This window comes from Suricata suricatta, chromosome 1 (assembly GCF_006229205.1).
Source record: "Suricata suricatta isolate VVHF042 chromosome 1, meerkat_22Aug2017_6uvM2_HiC, whole genome shotgun sequence".
Lineage (NCBI taxonomy): Eukaryota > Metazoa > Chordata > Mammalia > Carnivora > Herpestidae > Suricata > Suricata suricatta.
In genome coordinates this window covers 75,651,472-75,679,281 of record NC_043700.1, presented here as the reverse complement: position 1 = coordinate 75,679,281, position 27,810 = coordinate 75,651,472, and the positions used below count along the sequence as shown (strand labels likewise).

General features: G+C 36.2%; 1 protein-coding gene across 3 annotated transcripts in view; it reads right to left on the bottom strand.

Moving 5' to 3' along the window:
* Positions 1–27,810, bottom strand: part of TTC29 (tetratricopeptide repeat domain 29) — a 234,357-nt gene that overhangs the window by 181,199 nt on the left and 25,348 nt on the right. For all 3 annotated transcript variants that reach the window (XR_003914733.1, XM_029955273.1, XM_029955328.1), the window contains exons 5-6: positions 11,672–11,895; positions 6,407–6,592 (exon numbers count right to left, since the gene is read on the bottom strand). Coding sequence is in view for 2 of the 3 variants with exons in the window: in XM_029955273.1 (XP_029811133.1) it covers positions 6,407–6,592; positions 11,672–11,895 (410 nt within the window). In the remaining variant the exon portion in view is untranslated. The remainder of the gene's footprint in view (positions 1–6,406; positions 6,593–11,671; positions 11,896–27,810) is intronic.

The following is a 27,810-nucleotide window of genomic DNA, read 5'->3' as shown; positions in this document are numbered from 1 at the left end:
AACTTAGTCTTTCTTTTGCAAGAGTGTTTCAAGTTTGTCCTCAACATCCCTGATTCCGCTTTCTATTTGGTCAATTCTACTCTTTACCTTTTCCAATCCATATATTAATTCTACTGACACATCTTAATGAAAGCATTGATTATTTCATAATTTGGGGCTCATTCTCAACTAACTTAGCTCTCTCCTTAGGCTTTTCTGTTCTCCACGTGTATCTATGTATGTATATGAAGATACCAAGAATTTTCCTAAAATGATCACTTTTACTAGTTTATTCTTTACCAGAGTCTTGTTTTCCTTAAACTCCTACATACCCTATTTAGGAGCAGTCAATTTAGTCTTGGTTCTCAAAGGTAAGCAGAATGGACAGTCTGCCTTTGCCTTGCTGCTCACTGGCCACTCAGTGCTGGTAGAATCCCTCTACTTCTACCTATAGTCAGGGGGCAGTTGGTAGGAACAGATCTTCATTCAATTTCACTGTCTAGCAGGCATTCTCCTAGGACTGAGATTTGTTCTACTCTAACTCACTGGTTCTCTGCTAATATGGAAAGTTTTTAAAAACATCTAGTCTTTGGGGTTGGAGCTTCTATTGAAGCTTATCTTCTTCTTGCTCATGGCTCTATCTTTGTCCTAGTTCTTAAAGGACAGGACTTCTTTGTCTAATAACCTGACCCGAGTCTCTTTATGTTAATGACACTCCTTAGGCAGGACTTAAAGATTCAAGGAATAAGAATTTATTTGTCCAGGACTGATTTGGGCAGGCTGGTTTTCTATAAAAGAAAATGGACTTTAGCAAAGTTCCAAGGAAACTACTCAGCTTCAGTGCTTCTAAGGCAATCAGTTCTGATCTATTAGAAAGGTAGTCCCTCTCTCCTGATGGGAGAGATTGGTGCTCCCCAACTATGAATGCTTGTACGGCAAATCTTGCTATTTTTATGCCATATCCTATCACTGCAGCCATAAGGCAGAAGCCTCAGCCCCCTCCCATTTCTCTTCTCACCCTCTGCTGATCATGCAGAGGAGGGGCTGTGCTACATCAAATCAGGAATGCTGAGCTGGCTGGGTAAGACCCTATTAAGGCTCTGACATGTCATGTTGCTACTGTGTCTGTCCCCAGTCACACCAGGGGTGTGACCATACTTCCCTAAACATATAGCATCCAATGAAAGGGCAATGGGCAGCCAGCATACCTACTACTGCTCCCGTGTCTGTGGATTCTCTCAGAACAAGGCTGCTCTAGCAGGCCTGCTGTGAATGCTGCTGACCAGTTACCTTGTTAGCATGGCAGGTGTCCCAGCAAACTGGGCAACTGTCCAGGCCCATACCATGGCCTTCTGGAAGCAAGTCAGAGGACTGGAAATAAATTGAAGACCAAGACTAGAGTAGGAAGAGTCTCCTGGTGGTATTGTGGCCAGCCTTCAAGGAAGCCAATGAGTGACTATAAGCAGAAACTAGTTGTAAAAAACTCCTAAGTAGTGGGGGGCTATAGGGCTAAGATTCTCAGCAATAGGATTCTTTGTTTCTTTTTTTGTGATATTGGAGAGAGTTGCCTTGGATGGATTGGATGCTTCACTGAGAGGAAGGCTGAACCACTGCCTTTCCTAAAAGTCATGCAAAAAAATAAAAAAGGTATGTCTTCCCTATAATCACTAAAAACAAGTAAAAATACATTAAGGAAAGGTGCTGAACATCAGCAAGACAAAGATAAGTGGGCTTCTGAATTCCAACTCCTTTTCATGAGATCAAGATGGTAAGAGAGATGGTCCCTGACAATGGTGGGCTTCTCCACTGATCTGTTGCTGGATCTACTTTCCACTACTGGATGTATCAGGGGAGAGTGGAAGCCACTCCAGTGTGTCTGCACAACACTACTCTGCTCCTGGTGCCTTCTGGCCTCCGGCAAACTGCCATATGCACACGGAGCTGGCCATCAACAGTTGTTCTAGGACACGAATGGGGCAAGCCAACCAGGACAACTCCTTTCTTCAGAAGTTACTTTGTCATTGGGAGAGTTTAGGATCAGTGCTATAGGACCTGGTTAGCTATTAATCCCTGCAGTAACACCACAGATGATGGCTTCCTGAACTGGAAGATGTGCATTGCCTAAGCTCTTCCTACATTGCTCTTCCCCTGTCTATTTTCAGTGGCCATGATCAGCACTTTGGAGTTTTTACCTGACATCTATATCTAATCATCCTTTTGGTCTCCCATGGTGCAGTTTAGACTCAAAGCCTTATGAAATGGAATGGGCTGCCGCCAGTAAGAGATGCCATTTATAAGCCACACACTGCATTGGAAGAGGAAGAACAGGACAAACAGGGAGACAGAAATTATGGTTAACTTTCCCAAGATTGGTCTCTTCAGGCTAGCCTTTTGGAAAAGAGTTTGGCCTTCTGTAAGGCTCCATAGAAACCAGTTAGCCTCAGTGTTAAGTCCATTAATCTGGTCAAAAGCAAGGCTTGGACCCAGATCCTAAATCACTGGAAGTGGGGAAAGGGGAAAAGTGTTGGTTCTTGCTCAGCTGTGAATGCTGATGTGGTCAGTCTTGCCTGAGTTTGCTATCCCCACCCCCAATCCTGATAAAACCACAGCTGTAAGGCTTGAACCTCAGTATCCTAATCATGCCAAGGAAGGGGCTGGTGCTGGACCCAACCATTAATGCTGATCTGGCAGAAGAAGACTGAGGTTACGGCTTTACCATGTCATCACGATATTGTTGTTCTGGACCCAGATCATCCCAGAGGAGGAGCCAGTGTTTCCCTAATCATGTCTTTTAAAAACCCTGTTTCCCAGCATCTGACATCTGGCTTTGCTAGACCTCTGTGTGCTGTAGTAGAAGGTATGGACACATCTCCTACTGACATAGTGTCTGAGAGCTTTCTCCAATGCTCTGCAGATGTGGCATGAATGTTTCTTGTCCATTTGTCCCTATAAATAGGTCACAGTTCTGAAAGAAGATACAGCCTTTGATTTGCTACAAGTATTTGTCAGTCCATGACTATTCATTCCTGACACCCCAGCTATGGTCTGAAGATATCTGACATGAAGAATGACACTGCCAGCCCTTTGGAATGGAAATCAGGCCACATTGTGTACTACGGCCTCATCCTTAACAGCAGTGGGAACTAGGACCTGTGTTCACCTCTGGTCAGGGGGCTCTGGGTGAAGCTCTGGTCACATATGTGCCAGTGAGCTGCACACTAGTCCTGACTGGACCCAGGTGCCCAGTCCCTGTGACTATGGCTTCTGCTCATGTCCATTTGCTCTATAGTTCCCTGAGGGTCCTGGAGCCATGCCCTGGACTACAGCCTGCTTGGTTGGGCCCTGACAACCTGCCCTTTGCCATCTGCTGGCTGGTATCCTGCTTTAACCTGAATGGGCACCACTGGAATCGGGATGCTGCCACCTGCCCCTGAGCACAGCTGCTGTCTAGTTGTTGCTGTGGGGCCTCCATTCGCTTGTCTGGAACAATCAGCTCAGATTTGCAGAAGCTACACCTCCATCACCTTAGGGGGAGTCCTACAGCCAGGTGAGTCCCCACTGCACTCTAGTCACATATTCTAAGTAGTCCTAGTTTACCCACAATACAAAAGCTGCACAGATACTTTTTACCATTGCTAAGCAACACTCAGTCTCTAGAATTTTCAGCAACATCAACTCAGTCATTTTATCCATCAGGCAATAAACACATGATTCTTAGGGCCTATGAACTGATTGAGGGCGTAGAAAACTATTTTAGATCTGGCAAAAAAGTGATAGCAAACAAAAAATACAGCCTAACTTAAAAATAATTTTGTAGCCAAAATGTTCTATGTGCTGTGGAATATGGGTGCGTTTCATCATGCTACAGGGCAGGGCACCTAAATGTGAGCAAGCCAAGGACCTGCAGGTGTAATCCCACAGCAGCCCAGCCCTCACATTTCCCAAACTCATCCTCATTCGCAGTCACTAAAATTATATTGACAACCACGGTGGCATGGTTGCTGAGTAAATGGGTCGATCAATGAATAAGTAAAGGAAGCAATGAATAAATCCTCCAACAGAAATGCATTCATGTATTTAAAAAAATCAGAAGGAAACTAGAAGTTGTTGCTTAATGGGTAGTGAGTTTCAGTTTCACAAAGTTTTGAAGACAGATCGCACAGCAGTGTGAATACACTAAACACTGAGCCATACACTTAGATGTTGAGATGGTAAATTTTGCTAAGCATCTTTTCTACAGTAATTTTTTAAATCAGACTAGATCTGAAAAATCAGAATTAAAATTGATACTGAAATTCAGAATATACGTATAATAGCCATATGAATCTCACTGGGCTACTCTTAATATGTTCATCAATGTAGCCCTGACTTCTTCAGCCTTATTGTCATATATGATTTCTTATTTCTTTTGTGACATCTTTTTTGGGACCATAAGTTGACACTTTAATTCATCTGATTTGTTACTACAGGTGACAGAAAATTAGGGCCCCAATTACAGAAACAAAACAAAAGATGATTTTTACTGTATTCAATGGGGGGGGTTGATTTCCCACAGCAAAGAATAAAAAGGTGCTCACTTATCTTCTAATAGATAATTTTCACAATGAGCATATCATGAGGGTAAAGCAACCAAACCTTGTTTTGCACAGGGCAGGGACTGCAGGCTCTGAAGCTAGCTGACTAGCTACTTCTAGTAGCTTCACTACTAACCAGCTTAATCTCTTTGGGCCAGTTTTCTCATCCTCAAAGTGAAGATAATAATTTTTAAAAGTTTAAAAAAGTATCCACCTCACCTATGAAATGAGAATAATTTTTAAAAGCTTAAGAAATAATTTTACTTTACTTAAGCAAGAATTTATCCCATTTTTACAAACTGAAAGACAAAACACTACTTTTAACAGGGTAAACGCTTTAACAAATAACTTCTCAAATACAGTAATACCATCCTTTCCTTACCCCTGGATGTACAGAAACCTAAACCCAAACTCTAAATCCTGCTGTGTCCCTATTTTGCCTTTCCACTCTTAGCTGCCACCATTGCTCAGAAACACACTTTCCACTTTATATATTTATTTGCTTTAAAGTTGATTTATTTTGAGAGAGAGAGACAGACAGAGACAGATAGATGAAGAAATAGAGAGAGAGAGAGCTCCGGAGAGGGACAGAGACAGAGGGAGAGAGAGAGAATCCCAAGCAAGCGTTGGGAACCTGATACATGGCTCAAGCCCACGAACAATGAGATTATGACCTGAGTTAAAATCAAGAGTCACATGCTTAACTCACTGAGCCACCCAGGCATCCCCACACTTTCCATTTTAAACAGATTGCTCCTCCTACAAGTTCTTCTAACTATGCTTTCGTGTTTATGCTTTAGTAGTTCGCTCTTACAGAATATATTCCCGTTTCCTTACCTGCCTAAATTCCACCGCATCTTCCAAGTCCCCCTCCAGTCCCTACTGATTCCATGTGTCTTCCTTGAATCTAGCCTGTACGATCTCTCACTTCTCTGAAATGTTCTGGTATACCTGGTATCTATCCCTCAAGACGGCCCCGGCCACATGCCACATCCTAGCGCCTCCCATGCTATAGATTACCATGTGTAATTTCCTGAAGCATAAACACATTTTTAAAAGTCTTTCTCAAAGTCCTATACAGTCCTGGCCACAAAATAATAAATATTTTATAATTTAACTGTTTGGCTGACGTCAAAATCTTTGTGGAAAATGAGACCGTTTTTTAGAAAAATAAATAGAATTATTCATGATATCTTTTCATATATTTTCTTTGCATATCATCTACCCACCATTCCTTCCATAATTTTAATCATTAAATTTCTATTTGCATCCTTTAGTAAACCACCATACAAAAAAAATTTAGATGATTTTTGTTATTGTTTCAGTCTTGTCTTAAGATAAAATTATTAAGTATGAAGTTACTTTTAAATGACTTTTCCTTCAGAAATTGTTACAAAATCACAATGGGGCAATATCTAAATCATAGAGGTATTTTTTGGTTGTCTTTGTAGGCGACATGCGGCACTAGGAAAATCATGAAGCATGCCTTCCTTTTTTTCCCATTTTCATACAGGAGAAATCAAGTTAAAATGAATAGAGGACTGTAAGAATGGAAAGAAATTCAAAACCATTCGGCATGTGGCGCTGACTGATATGCGTGGACGGGTAGGGAGGTTGCTTTCTCTTGGAGATGCTGCTGCCAGGAACTCCAGCCTGAGCGCTTGGGTGGAGTTATGACTGCAAGGAAGACTTACAGTGAAGCCATAAGTCACACACCTTTGCTTTTTAATCTCAATAACTTACATTCTTATACTAACGCCTCAGGTCTTTTTCTCAATCCCCACGTGCTTTCTGGTTGCACGGACTCTGAATTCTCCAAAGCACCCAGGACAGCCTGACAAATGACCACTCACCATCTTCCTCGAAGAGAAGTCCCATGTGCGCATGCGCCTCGGCCTCTTTCTTCCCACCGTCAATTTTGATCCGCTGGGCAATCTTAAAACATCGTTCATAGAAGTGGTTCCTTACCCATTTGTCTTCGGAATTATTGAAGTAACAGGCCAGTGCATACAAGTTGTCATAGACTTCTTCAAAGTGTTCTTCAAAGGAAAACAAACCGCATTAGAAAAGTGTCGACTTGCCCCTTCGAATGTTAAACCAACTTAGTGACTTTTATTTTTTATTTTTCCTTAAAAGTATGATTAGCTATTTTAAAAATGGAAATGCCAACTTAAGTTCATGTATTTTAGCCACTAAAATAGTTCCATTGAAGATTTACGCTCCAAAAAAGCAAAAGAAAAACAAAAACACAAAAACAAAAAACCCCCACCTTTTTGAAAACTTCGAGTATGTTAGAAAGGGGCAACTGGGTGGCCCAGGAAGTTAAGCATCCAACCACCGCGGTGAGTTGCAACTCCACGTCTTTTACTCAGGCCTTGCCTGGGTGAGCTCAGCGCTGGGAGTATAGACCCTGTGTGGGATTCTCTCTCTCTCTCCCCCTCTCTCTCTCTGCCCCTCACTCACTCACGTCCTCTGTCTCTCCAAAATAAAAAAAAATAGCTGTGCCTGGGTGTCTCCACAGTCAGGAGTGGGATTTCAGTTCAGATCATGATGTCGCAGTATGTTGGGTTCGAGCCTGCTGTCCAGCTTTCTGCTGACAGCTCAGCGCCTGGAGCCTGCTTTGGTTTCTGTGTCTCTTTCTCTCTGCCCCTCTGCTGCTCACACTCTGCCTTCCTCTCTCAAAAATAAATAAACATTAAGAAAAATTAAAGGTAAAAAATTTAAAAATAGTAAAACATAAAAGAATATGTTAGAAATCGGCATACTCTTTTGGCTGAAAACAGCATGGAGCTAGCTTGGGATGTCTCTCCCTCTCTCTCTGCCCTCCCCTGCATGCTCTCTCGCTCTCTCAAAATAAATAGACTTAAAGAAAAAACAAATATTCCCATCTCAGAACTGACTTCTCTTATGTTTTATCTTTGCATTGTGAACCTTCTACCTAATGTGAACAGAGCACTAAAGTCTGTTTTACATTTTATATTCTTTGCCATCTTTAGTGTTTAGAGTTATAAAGTGTATAAAGCATTCCATATCTTCCATTTTTTAAAAGTTCTATAAAGAGCTTTAATGAAAAAAATGATCCCAAAATAATTTTTGTTTTTCAGTAATTACACCTTAATAGAAAAACATTTTCAAAATTCCATAGTTTCTTTCTTTCTTTTTTTTTTTTTTTTTTTTTAGATTCCATATTTAATGACCAGTTGTTAGAAGTGCCTGAGTGGCTCAGTTGTTTTAAGTGGCCAGCTTTGGCTCAGGTCTATCTCCCTGTTCCTGAGTTCCAGCCTGTGTCAGGCTCTGTGCTGACAGCTCAGAGCCTGGAGCCTGCTTCGGATTCTGTGTCTCCCTCTCTCTCTCTGCCTCTCTCCTGCTCACACTCTGTCTCTGTCTCTGTCTCTGTCTCTCTAAAAAAAATTAGGACCACTGTCAGCCAACCTATTTTTCTGAAAAATATTTTTCAGAGTATTAAGTATAAGGGGATATATTCAAGTTTTGAATCTTTGGACAATCCAAATATATGGGCTGTACCCTTTACCTTCTAAGCAGCCGTATCTTCTTGCTTGTAGACTTTCTTTGAATTATCAGCAGATATTTATAAGATAAAAATCATTTTTACTGTTGATTTATTATTTAGACCAGTATTCACTGTGCTATCCAAAATGGAGAGTCCATGAGGAAATAAATTTGGAAAATACAGGTGCTAATTTCCCTCTTTTAGACACAACCACACGGGCTGCATCAGCATGTTAAAGGCTCTGCTAAGTCCTAAAACAAACCAGCCTCCTTAGTGTCCATGTTAATTCATCTGATGTTTATGAAACTTATTTCATCTGATAATTAGTTTTGTTTTGCTTTACACAAACCCTGTAAACATCCTGTGCGGCTCTGCTTGTATAGAACATACTTTGGGTATCTTAAATAAATGTTACCAGAAAAAATTTGCTGCTTAACCCTTAACAATAATTTAAAGTCAAGTATAAATAATGTTTGAATTATCTATTGATTCTGTTGCCCATTACCATTATTGCCATCTCTCCTCCAGCCCCATGGGGCCCAAGGCCCTAATCATAACATTACAGATGGTGCAGAGATGATTTACAACAATGGGTAAGAAATGTTATTAGAGACAAAAAAAAAAAACAAAAAAAAAAAAACTCCACTTTAACAAATGTAAAATAATCCAAAAAGAAATGACTGGCTTACTTTAAACACTTCTTTGCTATAAAACAGCAAGTGATTCTTTGCAGAGTAATTTAAATAACTCTAGGTTCCTGTTCTGTAAGTCTCAAGAGACAGAACTGACCCAAGAAAACTATTGTTAGTGCTATGGCTTTGATTAAATGAACTACATTGTGACCGGAGAATGAGAGTCTTTCCAATGAGAAGCAATGAGAAGGCTCAGAGATAATGCTACTTCAGAATAATTGTTTCAGATTCCACCTATGTCTTCTGAACATATGGGATGGAATCCTGAGACACCATTAACAAATTTTTATATTCTAGACTAAGTGTGTATGTGTCTGCACCTGTGCATGTTTTAAGATTTAAGATTAATTCAAGTTAATAAGAGTGGATAAGTATATCCCCTTTCCCATTTTCTGGGATGTTCTTAACTCATATCACAATTTTTCCTTGATAAAGCTTATGTATTAAACGTGAAAACAATTACACAATTTTTTAAAGTATACAAATATTCACATGTCCTTCACCTGAGGTATTTCCAACAATATTCTTTGCAATAATTTTAATTTTCTATATTTCAACCAGGCAAAAGTTACTGCATTTTGAAGAAGATAATCTGAGCAAGAAGTAATTTTATTTCATTTAACAAATGCAACTTAGTGACTATGAGTATATGATAAAACCATATGATAAAAGAAAATATTTCTTTTCTTTACTTATACCATGTGTATAAGGTGTTGATTTCTATAAAGTTTCTACTTTGTTAATCTTTGGAATTGGAGAATTTTTTTTAAGTTTATTTATTTATTTTGAGGGGGTGGGGAAAGATAGAGGGAAAGGGGAGAATCCCAAGTGCACTCTGTACCGTCAGTGCATGCCGGCTCTGGGGCTCGAACCCATGAAAGGGGAGATCATGACCTGAGCCCAAATCAAGAGCCAGACACTTAACCAACTGAGCCACCCATGCTCCCCCAAAACCAGTTTTATTTAAATGTTTACTTTTCTTTAATACAAAATTGTAAATTAATATGTTTTCTGCCTTAAAATAGACTTAGAATTTCAGTTTCCTTATAATTACAAAATATTTTATGACAAGTGCTCATATTTATGACACTTTTTTTGTAACAAGTAATATTTATGCTACTCAAACAAAAGCCTCTATTTAAAACACTTAGCAAATGTGATGAATGCAACTTGAAAAAATGACTAATGGGAAATTTTTATCTTGCTCAATTCTATTTTCAGTGCAAATATTACTTCAGAATTTGGAGCTGAAATGAGACTGTAAGTTTTTTACAAAGCATTTTTTATTTATAATAGTTAATTTCTTGAGAAATTAGATGCCATATTTTAAAATTCACCAGAGGATTCTATTTTTAAAGTTAATCCTGTGGGGCATCTGAGTGGCTCAGTCAGTTAAGCATCTGGCTCTTCATTTTTGCTCAGGTCCTGATCTCATGGTTTGTGGGATTAAGCCCTGCAAAGTGCAGAGCCCGCTTGGGATTCTCTCTCCCTTTCTCTCTGTACTTCCCCTGCTCGCTCTCTCTCGCTCTCTCTCTCTCTCCCTCTCTCTCGCAAAATAAACAAACTTAAAAAAAAATAAAAATGTAATCCTGCAGTTAAGTATTTTTCATAATACAAATATCTTCCTCCTGTCCACAAACACACACACTCACACACAAACATTCACGTGTTATGATTTTCGTGTATCTCATATTTGTAAGTCAGGTCACAACCTGTTGGGAAACATCTATTAACTCCACTGTAGAGGCTGAAAGACTTCTGCTACCCCTCTAATACTGTTTCCAGTATTAATTTTCCCCACTGTCATTGGTACAATTGTGGAAAGTTGTGTCATACCCTATTTTCTTTAAAGAATATTTTTAATGCTTATTTTTGAGAGACAGAGTGGGAGCCAGGGAGAGGCAGAGAGAGAAAGGGAAACACAGAATCTGAAACAGGCTCCAGGCTCTGAGCCATCAGCACAGAGCCGAATGCAGGACTTGAACTCATGAACTGTAAAATTATGTTCTGAGCTGAAGTCAGATGCTTAACCAACAGACCCACCCACGTGCCCCTGTAATACTGCATTTTCCCATAGAAAGACATGAAGTAAAATATAGGCATTGGTGGGGCCTGCGCTTCTCTTTTTCAGTCCTATGATATTGTCACACAAGAAGCTGAAGAAAGTAGTAATTTAGGTCACCAAGTTTATATGTGAACTTCTAGGATCTAGGATTTCCTTTCTTTGATTATATAAAATGACCAATCTCTAATATGTGACTAGGAAAGACTTACGACAACAATATCAGTATAATTATAGTGGAGATTAAAACATTTTATTCAATAGTTGAAATATTGACTTTCTGGAAATTTTTCAGATATAAGAAAAGGAATTTACTACAAATGATGTGATGGGAAATATAAAATTAACAATTCTATTCATAATTGTGAATTCAGGCTTTTCATGTCTTCTCACTATTCACAAATAAAAATTCTACAGATTGAAATCTGTAGGACTTATTGGTAAGATCTTCAAATTCCATCATATAAATAATAGAAAATCAGTATAATTTTCAAGTTATAACACTCTTTGTAAGAATCTCTTAAGTTGAAGTCAGTATTCAGATTCTATATTTTAAAAACAATGGAAAGATTTGTAATTCATGATACAAGATTTTATACATTGGAAAATTGTGGCGATACGCATGCGTTGTCTTCCCAGCTTGAAATGACGTTAGCAAGATGCCGCTGTATCTGGGCAGTCTCGTGATTCAGCATTCCCCTATCATGTATTCCATAAAGATGTTTAGGTGTCTAGAATGCGCTGTGCTAAGGTGTCTTAATAGTGTGAATTCAGACATGAAACACGATGAATCTTCCCTTGGGTTCACTGTTGCGGCTCCTGCAACACTGCTGCCCACAGTCCCTCCACTCACCTTGCCGTTCAGCCGCCTCCGCCCTGGTCAGGTGGTGGTAGAAGTGACCCAGCTTCTCAGGCTGGTCCTCCAGGGGTCTCTGCAACCAGGAAAGGGACCTAAGTCTTGCAGCCTCCCGCAGGGCATCCCACTTCTCCATCAGGGCAAAGAGCTCAGTAAAAGACTTGTGATAACCGTCTCGAAGCATGTCCACACAAATGCTCTTCTTGTATGAGTTCCGGTAACTGGGAAGAAGAAACCCGACACTCTGAACATTATTTTAATCCTTTCAATCCATGCAGTGTTTTTCTTCTCTAATGATTAAAGGTTGAATTGTGCTGCCTTTTTTGTTTCCTCAGTGAAAGCTGAAAACTATCTTTGCCTCAAATGCTTAAATTGAACAACTTTAGTTTAATGAAAGATGCCAGGAGCTACCCAAATTTAGTAATTTTAATAGAATTACATTATAAATATATCAGTTCCAGAGCTGAGTTCTGTTTGATAGGGACAAATAAACTAGTTGACTGATGTCAGTCCATTCCGGCTCCTAGCACAAAATACTAGTGACTGAGTAGCTTATAAACAACAGAAATATATTGCTCACAATTCTAGAGGCTGGAATTTCAAGATCAAGTCACCAGCATGGTCGCCTTCTGGTGAGGGCCCTCTTCCTTGTTCATGACAGGCGCCTTCTCACTGTGTCCTTACGTAGTGGAAGGGGCTAGGGATCTCTCTGGAGACTTTTTTTTTTTTATAAGGCACTAATCCCATTCATGAGGGCAGATCCCTCTGACCTGAGCACCTCCCAGAGACCTCAATTACTAATACCATCACCTTTGGGAGTTAGAATTTCAACACATATTAATTTGGGGGAACACATGCAGACTGTAGCAATTACAATATCCAAAAGTCCTTGATGTACTAGCCTCCCAGTAAAACAAAACAAAAAATACAATATGCCCAGCAAAAATTAAACCTGCCATTTAATGTCAAAAATGCACTCTAGGGGCACCTGGGTGGCTCAGTCGGTTAAGCCTCCGACTTCGGCTCAGGTCATGATCTCACGTTTGTGGGTTCTAGCCCTGCGTCAGGCTCTGTGCTGACAGCTAGCTCAAAGCCTGGAGCCTGTTTCAGATTCTGTGTCTCCCTCTCTCTCTGACCCTCCCCCTCTCATGCTCTGTCTCTTCTGTATCAAAAATAAATAAAGCATTAAAAAAATTTTTTAAAAATGCACTCTATATTATGTGGCTTCATTGTACATTATGGAAGTTCATTCATTCATGCTTGGATGTTTGGTTAGAAAATGTTTATTAAAATCTATTACTAAGTATATTTTTAAAATATTATCAGTTAGGATTAAGTTAATTATCTGTTAGATTAATAACTCACTTCTAATTTAATGATAAATCATATACAGGAGATAAAGTGACAAATGAATATTCCACTTAATTTATTCAACAAATAGTTATTAAATTTTCTAAGTAGAAGGCAGTTCTCGACCAAATGGGTTCAATCTGCTTGTGAAGTTTGTACTCTAGTGGGAGAACACAACCTACAAGTAAATAAGCCAATAATAAATCATTTCAGATGATGAAAAGTGCTATACAGGAAATAAGCAGAGTCAGGGGACAACAGCCGCGTGGCAGCTTTTATTCCACTTAATGAGCAATCAGAGGCCAAATCATATAGCTACTAATTATATTACATTACATTTTTTTAAAATTAGGAGACAATTAAATATTTAGAATAACTGACACAATGTGATACGATTAGCAATACAAATTTCAGTGGAGTAGAGACAGCCTCGAATTAGTCAGAATACTCAAGGTTGGGCCTAGTTCTACCTAACCTCCTTGTACCTCATTTCAGCTCATTTGTAAAATGTATCAATCTATGCCGTACCTATATCACAGGAGTCTTCTAAGAATGAAATTAAAGCATGTACATGAAGGTGCTCAGATACTTGGTAAGTCCTGCTCTACTGGTTCTCAACTCCTGGATATGCAAGATTCACCTAAGAATTTAAAAAAACCTAAACAGCTCATATGCCATCCACCAAGAATTTCTTACTCAGTGGATCAGCTTAGGTATAAAGAGGTAAAGAGAGGAGTGGTGAGAGAGGAGCTTTTAAAGAAAAGACAGGACCTTCAGCCCATGTGAGGAGTGAGGAAGAGCCACTGAAGGGTTCGAGTTAGGGAAATGACTACATGAGATTGGAGTTTAGAAAAATCACCCGGAAGGAGTGTTCCAGCTGAATTGTTATCCTCCCCCATCTGGGAGCCAGATAGATACATAGCACCTATTTAATAGGATTCATGCATAAAGAGAATAAGGAAGCCACATTCCTAGGCCACAAGGCCAAAGGCCCCCTGTTGTATGAGACCAAAAACACATGGCATAGGCAAAAGAAAAGAACAAACAGATTTGTGTCTGCTTCTGCCCTCTTGCCAAGACAAAGGAGGACAGTCTGAAGAAGGAGCAGCATTTCAGCTGCAAAGGCCAAGTTCTCTCTCCCCTCTTTTCTACCTGCCCCCACATAAGGTATACCAAAAGTCACTATATTTCCCATAGCTCCTGAATGCGTGGGTGAATGTCATAGTTGTCTAGTGGGCTCCATGTGTGCCACAAAAGTTAACGGAAATAGAGGGCTGGTATAACTGTCAAATGTCACTGACCACAAGAGAATGTGTGCTAAAATGCTCTTGTATGGGCTGCCCACTAGGGGCTGAAGGAGGACACAGCTGTAACTCTGAGAATAAGAAGCCTCAGGGAGCTATCGAAGGAGTCAGGTCAGCGTATTTCCAGATCCAACAGAAAAGGATGGATTGAATGTGTCAGAGGTGGACATGTGTATAGAACCACATAGGTTTGGAATGCAATCTATTGCAAGTAAGAGAATTTGTCTCATAGTACCTTTAAAACTAGAGATTTCCATTTCTCACAGCAAAAGATGCTTAAAAGTAGGCATCGGATGGCCTCGGCTCAGCAGCCTTGCAAGGTCAAGGCATGTGGGATTATCTTATTCTTTCCCTCATGCTTGTCCCCTCTGGGTCACCAGATGATTGATATGGCTTCAGAGATTGTATCCATCTTCAAGGCAAAAAGAATGGGGAGATGGGTGGCACCAGATATGTCTTGCCCTATTATTGGGAAAAACAAAAGCATTTCTGTAACTGACAGTAAATTCTTACTTTGGTCCCATTGGCCATTGACACCCCTTATTGCAAGGAAACTGGAAAAACTAACATTCTTCCCATTCTTGGAGACATTGCTCTCCCAAGCAAAACTGGAGTTTTGTTAGCAAAGAAGAATGGAGAAACAGGTACTACAGAAGGATATTCAATGTCTATAGTAAGGTCCTAGATTAAGATCTGAAAGTAAAGACTGACAATCCCCCAGCCCTTGAGTTGCCAGATAAAACTGGGCAGGATGCCCAGTTAAATTTGAATATCAGATAAACAATGAATATTTTTTTAGTAGTAGTATGCTCCAAACATTGCATGGGACATATTTATACTAAAAATTTTTTTGTTTTTTGAAACTCAAATTGAAGTGTATACCCTAAATTTTTATTGGCTAAATCTGTCAACTCTTTTCCATTCTACCCTGCTCCAGCACTGTTGTTTCTCTATGAGAAAATAGGGTGAGGGGAAGAAGTGTCAGAATCTTGAATAGCCTGAAAAATCACTGAATTGGACTCACATTACCTGAGAATGACAAGATAGAATTTTTACACTAGGGAGAATCAAGGCTTAGGGCCAGGAATTAAAATTAAGTTATAAAAAAATAAAGGCTTTTGATTTAGCATCTTTGAGCCTGTGACTCTGAAATTTACACCTGATCTGAGAGAATGGCCAGGAGGAGGGTAGAACTGGGAGCAGGGCAAAGGGATGGACGACTCTGTGGTCCTAGAAAGGAGAGGCCATAGGGGCTGAACCAAAGGAAAGGCAAGGGGGATGGATAGAAGTAGGTGGATTCAACACATATTTAGGAGATAAAAATATCAATTGCTTGGTGACTGAGTGGGTGTTGGGGGTGGAGGAAAAGGAAGACCTAGGAGGACTACCAGGTTTTGAGGTTGGGTAATAGGTAATTGGTTATTTGCTAACGAAGAGAACACAAAAGGATGAACAGGTTTGGATAAAGATAATGAGACTGGATCCAGATAACTTAAGGGAGAAGAGACTGAAGGAATACCAAAGTGGTACCTCCAAATGGGGACAGGATGTGGGGGAATATACGAGATCTGAGGACGAGATCTGAGGGGCTAAAAATCCAACCTTGCTTCAAGCAAGCACTGTCATCTCAAGGGTTATGCCTTGGAAGAGAAGAAGGTTATAAATAAATAAAAATTAGAACATTGACTTTAAACAGTAAAAATAAACACAAGCCAGGAGGTCATCTACATTCTAATCTCAACTGGGACAAAAATGCAGAAAATCACTGTGCAAAGCCTCGTTTCCTTTACCTGGAAGGTGAGGGTATTTTGGTTGGCTTTGGTTACGCAACACCTAGTTCCATTTCTACAGGGGGCAGTACTCCAAAACACTTTTGGAAATGACCATCTTCATACTGTGTGTCATGGGACTTGATGGTAAAGACTCGCTAATTAAGGGATGAATCAGTGCCCCCAAATTAAGCAAACTGGTTTCTCTCCCAGAAATTTGAATCTTGGGGCAAGAAAAACAAAAAAGTTTAGAAAGTTGCTGGAGCTCAATCAGCCTGGGAGTGAAATCCTGACAAGAGTCTCAAGTAGTTTTCACTACCAAGATCCTATCAAGCGTCTTAGGTCTTGTCCTTTTCATATGAGCTGGGCTTTCCCTAAATTCAGGTACCTAATATCCTTCCAATAAAATTGTTTATACTTTATTTAGTCAGAATCAGTTTCTGCTGCCTGTGACCAAAGAACATGAATGGATTCAGAAGGGATTATACTAAAATTGTTTCCAAGACAGATATCTTTTGAGCCTCAAAACACCCAAGATATATAACTGATACCAATTTTTAAAAATTTCTAGTACTTTTTTTAATGTTTATTTTTGAGAAAGAGAGACAGAGAGTGAGCAGTGGAAAGGCAGAGAGAGAGGTAGACACAGAATCTGAAGCAGGCTCCAGGCTCTGAGCTGTCATCACAGAGTCTGATGTGGGGCTCAAACCCACGAACAGTGAGATCATGACCTGAGCTGAGCCAAAGTCAGAGCCCAACCAACTGAGACACCCAGGTGCATCTCTGGTAAGTTTTTTTAAAAAAGACTATTCTCTGCAAGAGAGCTTTCAAGTAGAGATATATTTTAAAACGCATATGTAACTATTCTGATGATCATTTCTCTTTATATACACATTTATGTATGCATATCCATGCATATGTCCATGTAGGTCATTGTTAAAGCCTCATTATTAATCTGAGAGCAAGAAAGAAAAATTACTGATTTACTAAATAAGTTCCTATTTGAATCTTCATAATTAATGCAAATTCCTTCTTTCTTCTTATAAAATTTATTTTTCAGAGAGAGAGAGAGAGAGAGAGAGAGGAAGACAGAGAATCCTAAGCTGTAAGCACGAAGCCTGATCTGGGGCTTGAACTCACAAACCATGAGATCATGACTTGAGTTGGATGCTTAACTGAATGAGCCACCCAGGTGCCCCGCCAATGATTTCTTTTAACCAAAATAATTTTCTTTTATTAACATGAACTGACTACCTGAAAAAAAAGTATGCCAATTTCCACTATGATATGTGGATTTCTCAGGTTTTATATTTCATAATAAAGTCATAGTTCAAGTTGACCTGCCTCATGGAAAGAAAAATTTTTCTAAACACAAATAGAAATATAAACTGAATTCAAATTTATTATTTTGTTAATCATTTGGGCACAAAGCTATCCATCTTTGCTTCCATTTGAATATTAAAACAAATATTTGTCTGAATTAAAACATATTCTTTGTAAGAATCAGAAGAAGAAAAATCTCCTTGACCTAAAAAGTCATGATGCTGGGCAGAAATTGAGAATTCTGGTAAAATTTAGATAGAGACTTGGTATTATGGAGTTTGCGAACAGTTTTCCTGACAGAGAACATGCCATTCAGAGGAACCGAAGTTGTGCCATTCACGGGTATGCTGGACTCTATAAATCTCTATCCTGAGGGAGGTGACTGCCACTGAAGACACCTGGAGTTGCACTGGACTGAGGGATGAGAAGAATGAATTTAGGAATGGAATAAGCCGTCATCCATTTCATATGGATTTTATTACTATTTAAAGCCACTATTCAAAAGAGATTCTGTGCATTTTGAATGTATATAAAAATTTCCCTAGAAGATTCTAAGATGAAAAAAATCTTTAAATTTACAGAAAGTAAAACTGAACACTTTGACAGAACGTCATAGCTGTTGAATGTGTGGAAATGCTGAGAGATGGGAAGCTTTCTGTTAAACAGCCATGGGGGTTTTAAATCATTTTAAAATTCTGCTTTAAAACATTTTGAGTGCCATCTATTTCACAGAGCATCTACAATGTGTTAGATACTGTGTAGATGCAATTTCTAACACACGATAACTTTACAAAGTAATACTTCCATTTTCACAGATAAACTGTCTTGGGTGAGGATGCGATTTTCCATGTAAATGACAAAGACATACAAACTAATAAGGGGCAAAATTGGAATTCACATCAGGTTTCTGAGTACGAATTCTGTATTCTTCCACTTTACCATGCTATCTCCCATTACATTGAATTTGTTGGGGGTTCTTCTCCTTCTCTTCCTCTACACATTGTTTTTTGTTTACTTGCATTGATTGTTTAGGAATTTGTCATTATTGGACAATTATAATGTAACTCTCAAATATGAAAGCCATTGCCTTTGTCCTTGCTAATCCATGTTTATGCTGGACTGGGGAAAGAGACTAGTGTCATTCTGTGACCCTCCCACAGAATCCCCTTCCTTAAAATGAGTAAGCAGACAGTGGCATCCATGCAAAGCAAATGAAATAGATGTGATTGTCACCCAAGGATATATGAAGTCTAATAATAAAGAAAAGCACTGAGAAAGACAAACATAAAAGGAGAAAGAGCAAATACTTCTACAAATCTGAACAACATGAATAAATGGAATGAATAGATATAATAACTTCTTTTATTTCTCTTAACTCATAGGTATTTATATTAGACATTAGATGGAGTTTTAAAATCAAAATGAATTATCAGCCACTCATATATGTGACTAATACATTTAACATATTTTTTATAAGACAAACTCAAATACTGTATCAAGGTGAACCTTCATATTCAGTAAAATATTTCAAAAGCAGTTTAATAAAAAATCATACTTTAAAACAAGATCATAAAATTTTTATTTAATCTGACAAAGATAAACTCAAAAGATGTGTAATATCTAATCAAAAGTCGGGATAATACTTTTATTCCATTCAGTTAATATTTATAAGTCACTAGTGGGTTATCTGTGTGTCAGTTATAACAGTCTTACATTCGTATTGTAGGAATAAATGTTATTGGAATCACCTACAGGACAATTACATTGACTCTTAAATTAATACTTAAGTAGCTTGAGTTAATACAATTTCCACGGACTAGAGTGAGTCACTATTCTTACCCATACTTTTCAGTGTAGGTAGATATTATATATAATTAGAATGGGGAAAATATATATTTCTTGACATACACTGAATAAAATTTCCCCGAAAAGCTAAAACAAAGATATGCCATTCCCCTAGCCATATAAACATATATAATTAGAGTCGTTAGAATAAAAACATATCAATTATATTTAAAGTGACTTAAAAGCATATAAAATTACAATGACAACTGAAAGTGTTTTTCTTAATCTTACACTAATTTAGGTTTTTAACAATTGTTAGTCATAGTATAAACAGTGATTAAGAATTAACACTAATTAAGAAATGCACTAATATCATTCACATATATTTTTATGTAATAACCATTGGAGAGTTGGAATTTATAGGACATTTAATTATTTTCCATGTAGTTCAAAATATAACAAGAAAAAATGTTTCAATATGAAAACGGCTCTTTTTAAATTTAAAGGATTTCCAATGAGTTGACTGGTCTCTGGGGGCATCTACTGGAAATTTAGCAAACTGCAGTTACATCATGTAAATTTGATGACTTTCATTATCCATCTTAATAGAGATATTATTTTAATTGATATGTAAATAAGGTGGCATTCAAAGAAGATAAATGTAAAGTTATGCATGGTATTCTATCTCATCCATCTGGAAACAGCAAAATATGTAGCTGTCGATGAGATCAGTTAACAAATACTCAACTGTTAAAAATGTAAATAGGACAGGTGGCATGTCACAGATGAACAGTTTTCAAACCATTCAATTCTTATGTTTGTTAAAATTAGAAATATATTTTAGAGATAAACATATACAAACTTAATGAGTCATTTTTAGGAATCCAAATAAAATGTATATGAAAAGCCCTTTTAATATGATGGTGTCTCTACAGTAAATCCATTTTGCATCTCAGTATATACCACTTTAATCATAAATAACTTGATAATCACTGCTTATTTTCTTTATGACCGACTTGAATTATTTACATGTCAATATCTCAAAAAGCAGAATTTGTTAAACTTGAAACAAAAACTCTGTTGTTTATTATAGTTTATTATAATTAGTAATTAAAAGTAGAATTAGTCATTAAAATGAACATTGAACATTACTAATTTCTCCTAAACATTTTAGGAGAACTTCATTAAAGAAAAATGAACATATAATAAAGATAATGTAATCGTTGCAGCTTATTTATAGTTTTAGCATATATTTCAATAAAGAAAATAACATAATATTATCTCAGTTTTAATTCATCATGTCATAGGAATTTAACGTAAGCCTTTTTACCAATAATAATTTTCTTTGTGAAATGTATTGGCCATATTTCCTTAAATAATTCTTAAATTTAAAGAAATTTAAAACTAATTTTGAAGGTATATCTATTGTGTAATACTTATACAACAATATACTTCATATGTTGCTATAATTTTAATAGAAAATTTCCTAATAAAGTTTGAAATACTTAACATGTTAGCTTCATTTCACAGAAACACCACAAATGTGTGTTTACACAGTTTCTGGAAATTTCTTTGGAATTGCTATCCAAATAAATGTAATACCACCTTTAGCTATATAAATTGAAAAAACTAATCAGGCTAAAAATGTTATCAATAAATCAGAACATAAATATTAATTTGGCAGGATGAGTTTTTCAGTTTAGATTTAGAGTCATTTTAGATAGCTGGACTTATTTGATAACTTAAGATTAAATAAATACAATCCACCCTCAAGAGGTTATGGAATATAATTTTTTGTGATTTTCTAAACAATTAGAAGTTTACTAAATTTGAAACAGGTACACAGGCAAATTGTGCTTTATAGTTTTGGAAAATACAAATTTTTATCTATTAATAATCACAGTTAGAAGTCATAGTCAGACTGCCAACAGTTAAAAATATGTGTACAGATTGAAAAATGCCATTTGGAAGAAACTATTTAACCCAAGTTCAACCTTTTATTCTTTTTTAAAAAATTTAATAACAACTAAGAAATAAAGTTTAGTCTATAATATTTTATAAATAGCACTATTACTAATATAAATCAACAAAAAATACAATATTTAAAAATTTGGTCAGTAAAGAATTCTGCCAAGAGCACAGTAACAGTTCATTTTAACACCAGTGATTTTATTTTAGGATGTAGAATGTAGAACCAAGATTATTTCTCAGGTTCAATTATGTAAGAACTGATATTTAGCGTAAAAGGCAGTAACTTTTTGCTAGATCAAAAATATTAATCAAATAGTATATTTCCTGGTGACTGCTACCCGAGATCAGAGGAAAGCTGTGGTTAGTTAGTACAGTGCAGACTGCAGTGTTACAATAGCTTTAAATAATTCCCTTAATAATATAAAGGCATTTTTTGTGTCCATTTCCTATTAAAAATTATTTACTGAAGTGATTCCAACCTAATCAAATATCTGAAGTGCAGAGATTGTCATCAATCAGGAATGAAGCAACTATTCGTCAGTCAATATAAGGTATTCCCAAAGTAGTTACCCATGTCGCTGTAACACACATTTTCTTTATGGAAAGATTTTCCCTACTGGAAAACTCTCAAACTTAACTGCCTTATAAAAAAGTTCTTCAGAAGTTTAGTGGAAAAGCTCTGTAAGAAACAAAGCTCTTTATGTGAGGCTAATTACATGATCTTTAAAATGGTCCTATTACTTGCAAACTTCTTTGAGAAACTTAAAACTTATTTACAAATGGAAGTGTTAAGCTAAAGATTATACACGGAAAGGTACGAAGTGAGTATAATCATGTAAGAAGAATTTTCAGGGAAGATATTTTCAGAGCACCACAGCTGAGTCCAAGCACTTTTGGCTAAATGAGGTAGTCATATATATTTTTGTTCTTTTCTTTTAAGTTGCACTGTAACTTTCAACTAAAGGAAAATCAATTAAACACAAGCTGAAAAATAAAGCCTGAAAAAAATCTTAGGTTTGGGATTGAGTTACAGTGATTAAAAAAGAAATCTGAGTAAGTAATATAATTGTTATAGTCTGTGTCCTAATATAACAATAAACAAGAAAAAGAAGAGAAAAACAAAAAGTAAGCTTCATACTAATGACTACAAACAATGGATTACAAACATGTATGAACATGATCATGCTAGCTCATTAAACTACACATTTTTGTCTATATTACTATTTACAAATTTTCATTAATATAAAATAAAACCCCATGTAATATAATAGTCACTCTTTTTGAAACATAATCTTGTTATTCTCTAAAATTTTTAGTATCCTATTATTTGGGAAATTTTGTCTCTAATAATATCATTTAAACTTTTTCTCACAGCTCTTCATCTTTACAAATTAAAGAACTATCAATTTTCCATATAAGGTGAGTGAAATAATCAACTTTTAATAAAAATGTGAAGTTGAAGAATATAAAGACAAAACAGTAAAAACAACAAGTTGCCTTAAAAAGAAAACTTCAGCTCAGTGTTCTTTTTTTACTAAAGTATGTCATACATTTTATCTTTGCAAGAGTTTGACGAGTTTTGCAAGTAAAATTCTGTTTCCTCTACACTTGCTAATAGTCATGAGAATCTGTAGTTTGCACCTTCCCATTAAAAATGTATTGTATTTTTTTGAAATTATTCACCCCGCCTTTTATCCAGATCATGTCTTTGAAAGGAGGAAGTAGATAATAAATGGAATAATTCATGATTTCCCATTAAATATGAAACTTTCTTTTGCAGAGTTTAGAAAATGAAGTTCTACATAATGTACAAAAGTTGATTAGAACTTTTTTTAACCTTTTCAAGAAAAAATCTTCCACATTAAACAACTGCATGAGGAGGTTTCTTCACGAAAAGTAAACCAATCAATTCTTTCCACCTATAGCTTTATCATATATATTCTAATGCTGTTCCTTCCAAACACATATTCTTTGTAATACTTAGCTATTAAAATGATGGTAAGAAAAATAGTATACATTGGGCTATAAACATGACAAGTATCCAAAAAAAATGTAACGGATGTTTAAATTACAAAGGGAAAATCACATAAATTAAAAATGAAAACAAAACATTACTCATGCTCTTTCCAGCAATGGAATGGAAGATAGAGTAAGGGTAAATAATAAAACCTGCATTTAAAGTTCTGCTATTATGATATTTCTCCTAGCGTGGTAATGATACTCTGTCATGAGAAAAAAATATACAGCTTTATCAAATTTCTTCACAAACTATCTGTTGATATTCCATTAATTATACTTTTGCCTTTTTTTGATAAAATAAAAAAATTAAACCAAATGATTATTAGGCTTATGACTGCTGTCATTCTATATTTCAAAAATAAGAAATCTGCATCATCTGTTTCTTTTGTATTTCCATATAATAAACCAAATGCCAACAAAGAGAAACCTGTTACAACATTATTAATATCAAGCAAAATAGAATTCAGGCATATAAAATTAAAGGGACATATGAATAACAGAAATACATAGATTGATTTACTGAGAGATAGAGCAATTAGGGGACAATACATCTAATAACACAGCTTGAAAATTAACAAAATAAGGGGAAATTGATTTTAACGCATATTTTTTCAGAAAATTACAAGAAGAAAGAAGGATTTGAATAACAATTTTCTAGCTTGACTGAAATAACAGGCTCAATCTATTAGTTTCTAATAGGGTATTCTGTATGGAACTGTCTACCAAATAGAGAATATATATTTATTTTTCAAATATACAAGGAATATTTATAAAAATTGACCAGGTACTGGCCATTCCAGCAATTTTATGAACTGATATACAGGGCATATTTACTGAGCAGAAGATTCACTCCCCAATCTTGCATTCCTCCCCTCACAAACAAACAAAAACTATTCATCTGCAAATTTATGAACGTATTTCTAATGTATTCATTGCCTAAAGGGAAAACCACCATAGAAACTGTTCACATATTTAGAACTGAAACAAAATAAAAACACTAAATATCAAATCCTGAGGGAGATGTCATCATACTGTTAAAAAATTATAGTTTAAAGGTATTTGTTTAAAAAACAAGAGCACTGAAACAAGTGAAGAAGCTAGCTTTTGAATCAAGATGCTAGAAAAGAAATCCTAACAAAATCAATGGTAACATGAAGTTAAATAAAGGACAGAGAAGGAAATACTAAAGGCAAATGTATAAATTAATAAAGAACAAAAAAGTCGATCCATAAAACAAAAGAACTGATTATGTGAAAAGACAAATCTTTGCAAGGATAATTAAGAAAAACAAAAATAGGTTGTCACCAAAATTGTGAAAAAAGTAGTATAGCTTCTAATTAAAATTATAATAATGGCTAGCTTTTATTGTATACTTAACCTTACAATATTTTTTATTAGATAGGATGATGGTGATGATGATGATGATGATGATGATGACGACGACTACCTCCATTTTACAGATGAGGAAACTATGGCACAAAGAGTTTAATTAATGAGTTAAAGATCACATACCCTGTGAATGGTGGAGTTGAGATATGAATTCCAGCAGTCTAATTTTAGAGCCTATATTATTTGCCACCATTACCTTCATACTACCTCCAAGATAAAAAGTTGTTATAGATATGAAAGAGATTTAAACATTATTTAAAAATATCATACTAAACTTTATCATGCCAAATATAATAACCCACATAAAATTGATACTTATATAAAACATCAAAATGTCAGTTATCAGATTGCTGGAGACTTAGAAGGCCAACTTACAATAGATCTCTTCTCTTCCCCCTCACCCTACTCCCACCAAAGGAGAAAATGATTTATTTTTATAGAGGTGAGTTCTATCAAATTACTCTTAATAAATAAGGAATTTCCATCTCATAGGAAGTGTTTCAGAACATAGAAAAAGGTGAAAAATTATTTAGTTCATTTTTCAAAATCCCAAAAGTGTAGCAAAAGAAAAGAAGAGGTTAATATGATGCAAAATTCTTTTCCTCTCCTTTTGGAATAGAGCCCCTAGTAAATAGAAATCATAGTGAATAGTTTTTCCCAGAATTGCAAACATGGGTCAAAATTACAAAATCTAGTATATGATAATCTCATTAGATGCTAGAAGTTATTTCATAAAGTTCAAAACTCATTCATAATTAACAAAAGTAGAAACTAAAATATGAATGATCTTGGTAATGTGTATCTATTAAATCTTCATCTATATATATTGCTATTACGATTCATTCTCTCCATTTGCTTTTCTCTTTTTCTCTTGGATAAGTATTTATACCCTCTGGACTCATGTTCTATATATCACACCTTTACAAATACTTTTTACTATCTTCCCTGTTTTTATTTCATGTGTTGAAAGATCTCATTGTCTTTCTCTTCTAATTCTTCTTTTTTCTTTTTTTTAAAAAACAATTCAGCAATTTTTATCCTAGGTTTGAAGAATTGTTTTCCCTTATTAAATTCTTTCAAAGCATCATGTACATCTTTGGTAAGTAAGGTTTTTTACATTGTCCATAGGAAAACAAATTGGAAATCTGTTAAAGTTCTGCTTTTCCCTGTAGAAACTTTGTTTCAGCTCAGGTTGGATGTTCTCTTTGTTGATATTTATTTTTCTTTTGTACTATAATATTTTCTCAAATATCAGAAGATATTTGTCTGTTCATTAATAATGAAGTTCTAGATTTCTTAACTTAGGTAATGTGCCTCTTTTGGTAAGTTTCATTCTTTGGCGCATAGGTCAGGAAAGCATGGGCACCAAAAGGACTTTGTGCCCCTTCTAGACAAAAGCTCCAGCCAACTACTATTTTTCTTTAAAATGTTTTGCACCTATTTTCATGAGGGATGTTATCTCTGGTTTTCTTTTTATGTAATGACTTTTTCTGGTGCTGTTGTCAGGATAATGCCAGTCCCAGAGAATAAGCTTAGAATTGTTTTCTATTTTCTTGAAGAGTTGGTGCTAAATTATTATTTCTTCCTCGTTTATTTTTTAAGAGAACACAAGCAGGGGAGGGGCAGAGAGAGAGGAACAGAGGCTCTATGCTGACAGCAGTGAGTCCAGTGTGGGGCTTGAACTCATGAACTGCAAAATCATGACCTGAGCTAAAGTCAGATGCACAACCAAGCCACCCAGGTGCTCCTTCTTTCTCCCTCAAATATTCTGTAGAATTCACCAGCAAAGCCATCATGGGCCTAGAATTTTCTTTGTGGGAAGTTTTAATTTTTTTTCATTGTTTATTTATTTTGAGGACTACAGCCCCAGCGGGGGAGGGGAAGAGAGAGAGGAAAAGAGAATTCCAAGCAGGCTCCACAATATCAGCACAGAGCTCTGGGCAGGGCTTGCTCTCACAACCCATGAGATCATAACCTGAGCTGAAATCAATAGCCAGATGCTTAACTGTCTGAGCCACCCAGGCACCCCTGGAGGAAGTTTTTAAAGCTATGAATTCAATGTCTTTAATAGATATGACCCAATTCTGTTACCTATTTCTACTTACGTCAACTTTGGCAGTGTCTCAAAAAATTTAGCCATTTCATAGAAGTGGCTGAATTTATCAGCATAAGGTTTATTATCAAATTAGCATTTTAATATTTGTATAAGCTATAGTAATGCATTCCCTCCTCCATTTCTGAAATTGGTAATCTATGTTTTCTCTCTTTTCCTCTGCTCTGTCTGACTAGAAGATGAATTTTAATTGATTCTTTTCAAAGAACCAGTTTTTAGTTTCATTAATTTTCTCTATTTTTCTGTTATCTTAGTATTTCTTTCCTTGACTTTCAGTTTAATTTGCTTCTATTTTAGATTTTTTAAAACAAAAGCTTAGGGTGCTGATTTTGAACATTTCTTTCTAATATATTAAGCACTTTAAAATACTATCAACTTCCCTTTCAGCACTGCCTTAGCTGCATCCCATATATTTTGATATGTCACATTTTCTTTTCGTTCAGTTAAAAGTACAGTCAAACCTTGGTTTGCAAGCATAAGTAGCCCTGGAAACATACTTGTAATCCAAAGCACTCATAAAGCAAAGTGGTTCAGGAACCAACAACTCAGTTGTGATCATGTGATGTTCAGTGTCACATGCTACTCATATTGCAAGACATTGCTTGTTTATAACGTTAAAAATTATTAGAAATATTTGCTTATCTTGTGGAACACTAACAGAACAAGTTACCTGCAATCCAAGGTTTTCTAATTTCCCTTGCAGTTTCTTCTTTACTCCATGGGTTAGTTCAAAGTATGCTACCGGTTTCCATTTTCTTTCTAGCTTATTCATTCCTTTGTCTCTATGAATCTTTTTTCTGTCTCATTGCTTCTGCTTCTGTATAACATTAGATCACTTTGGTCAAATTACTCAACCTCTCTATGCCTTGGTCTCTGGGAGTAACAACAATTCTTCACAAAGTTACTGTGAGGATCACTTTAAATAAAGTAGACGAAACAAAAACCCACAAAAAGAATGAATTGATGGTAGTTTATTGGTTACTTTTTAAATAAATCTAAGTTGTCTGGATTTATTTTATCAATGAACAATATGAACTTTGTCATTTTATCACTAGTTAGAGACTATGGTTTGAGTAAATACAGTATAAAAATCTGTGTAGGTTAGTAAGAAAT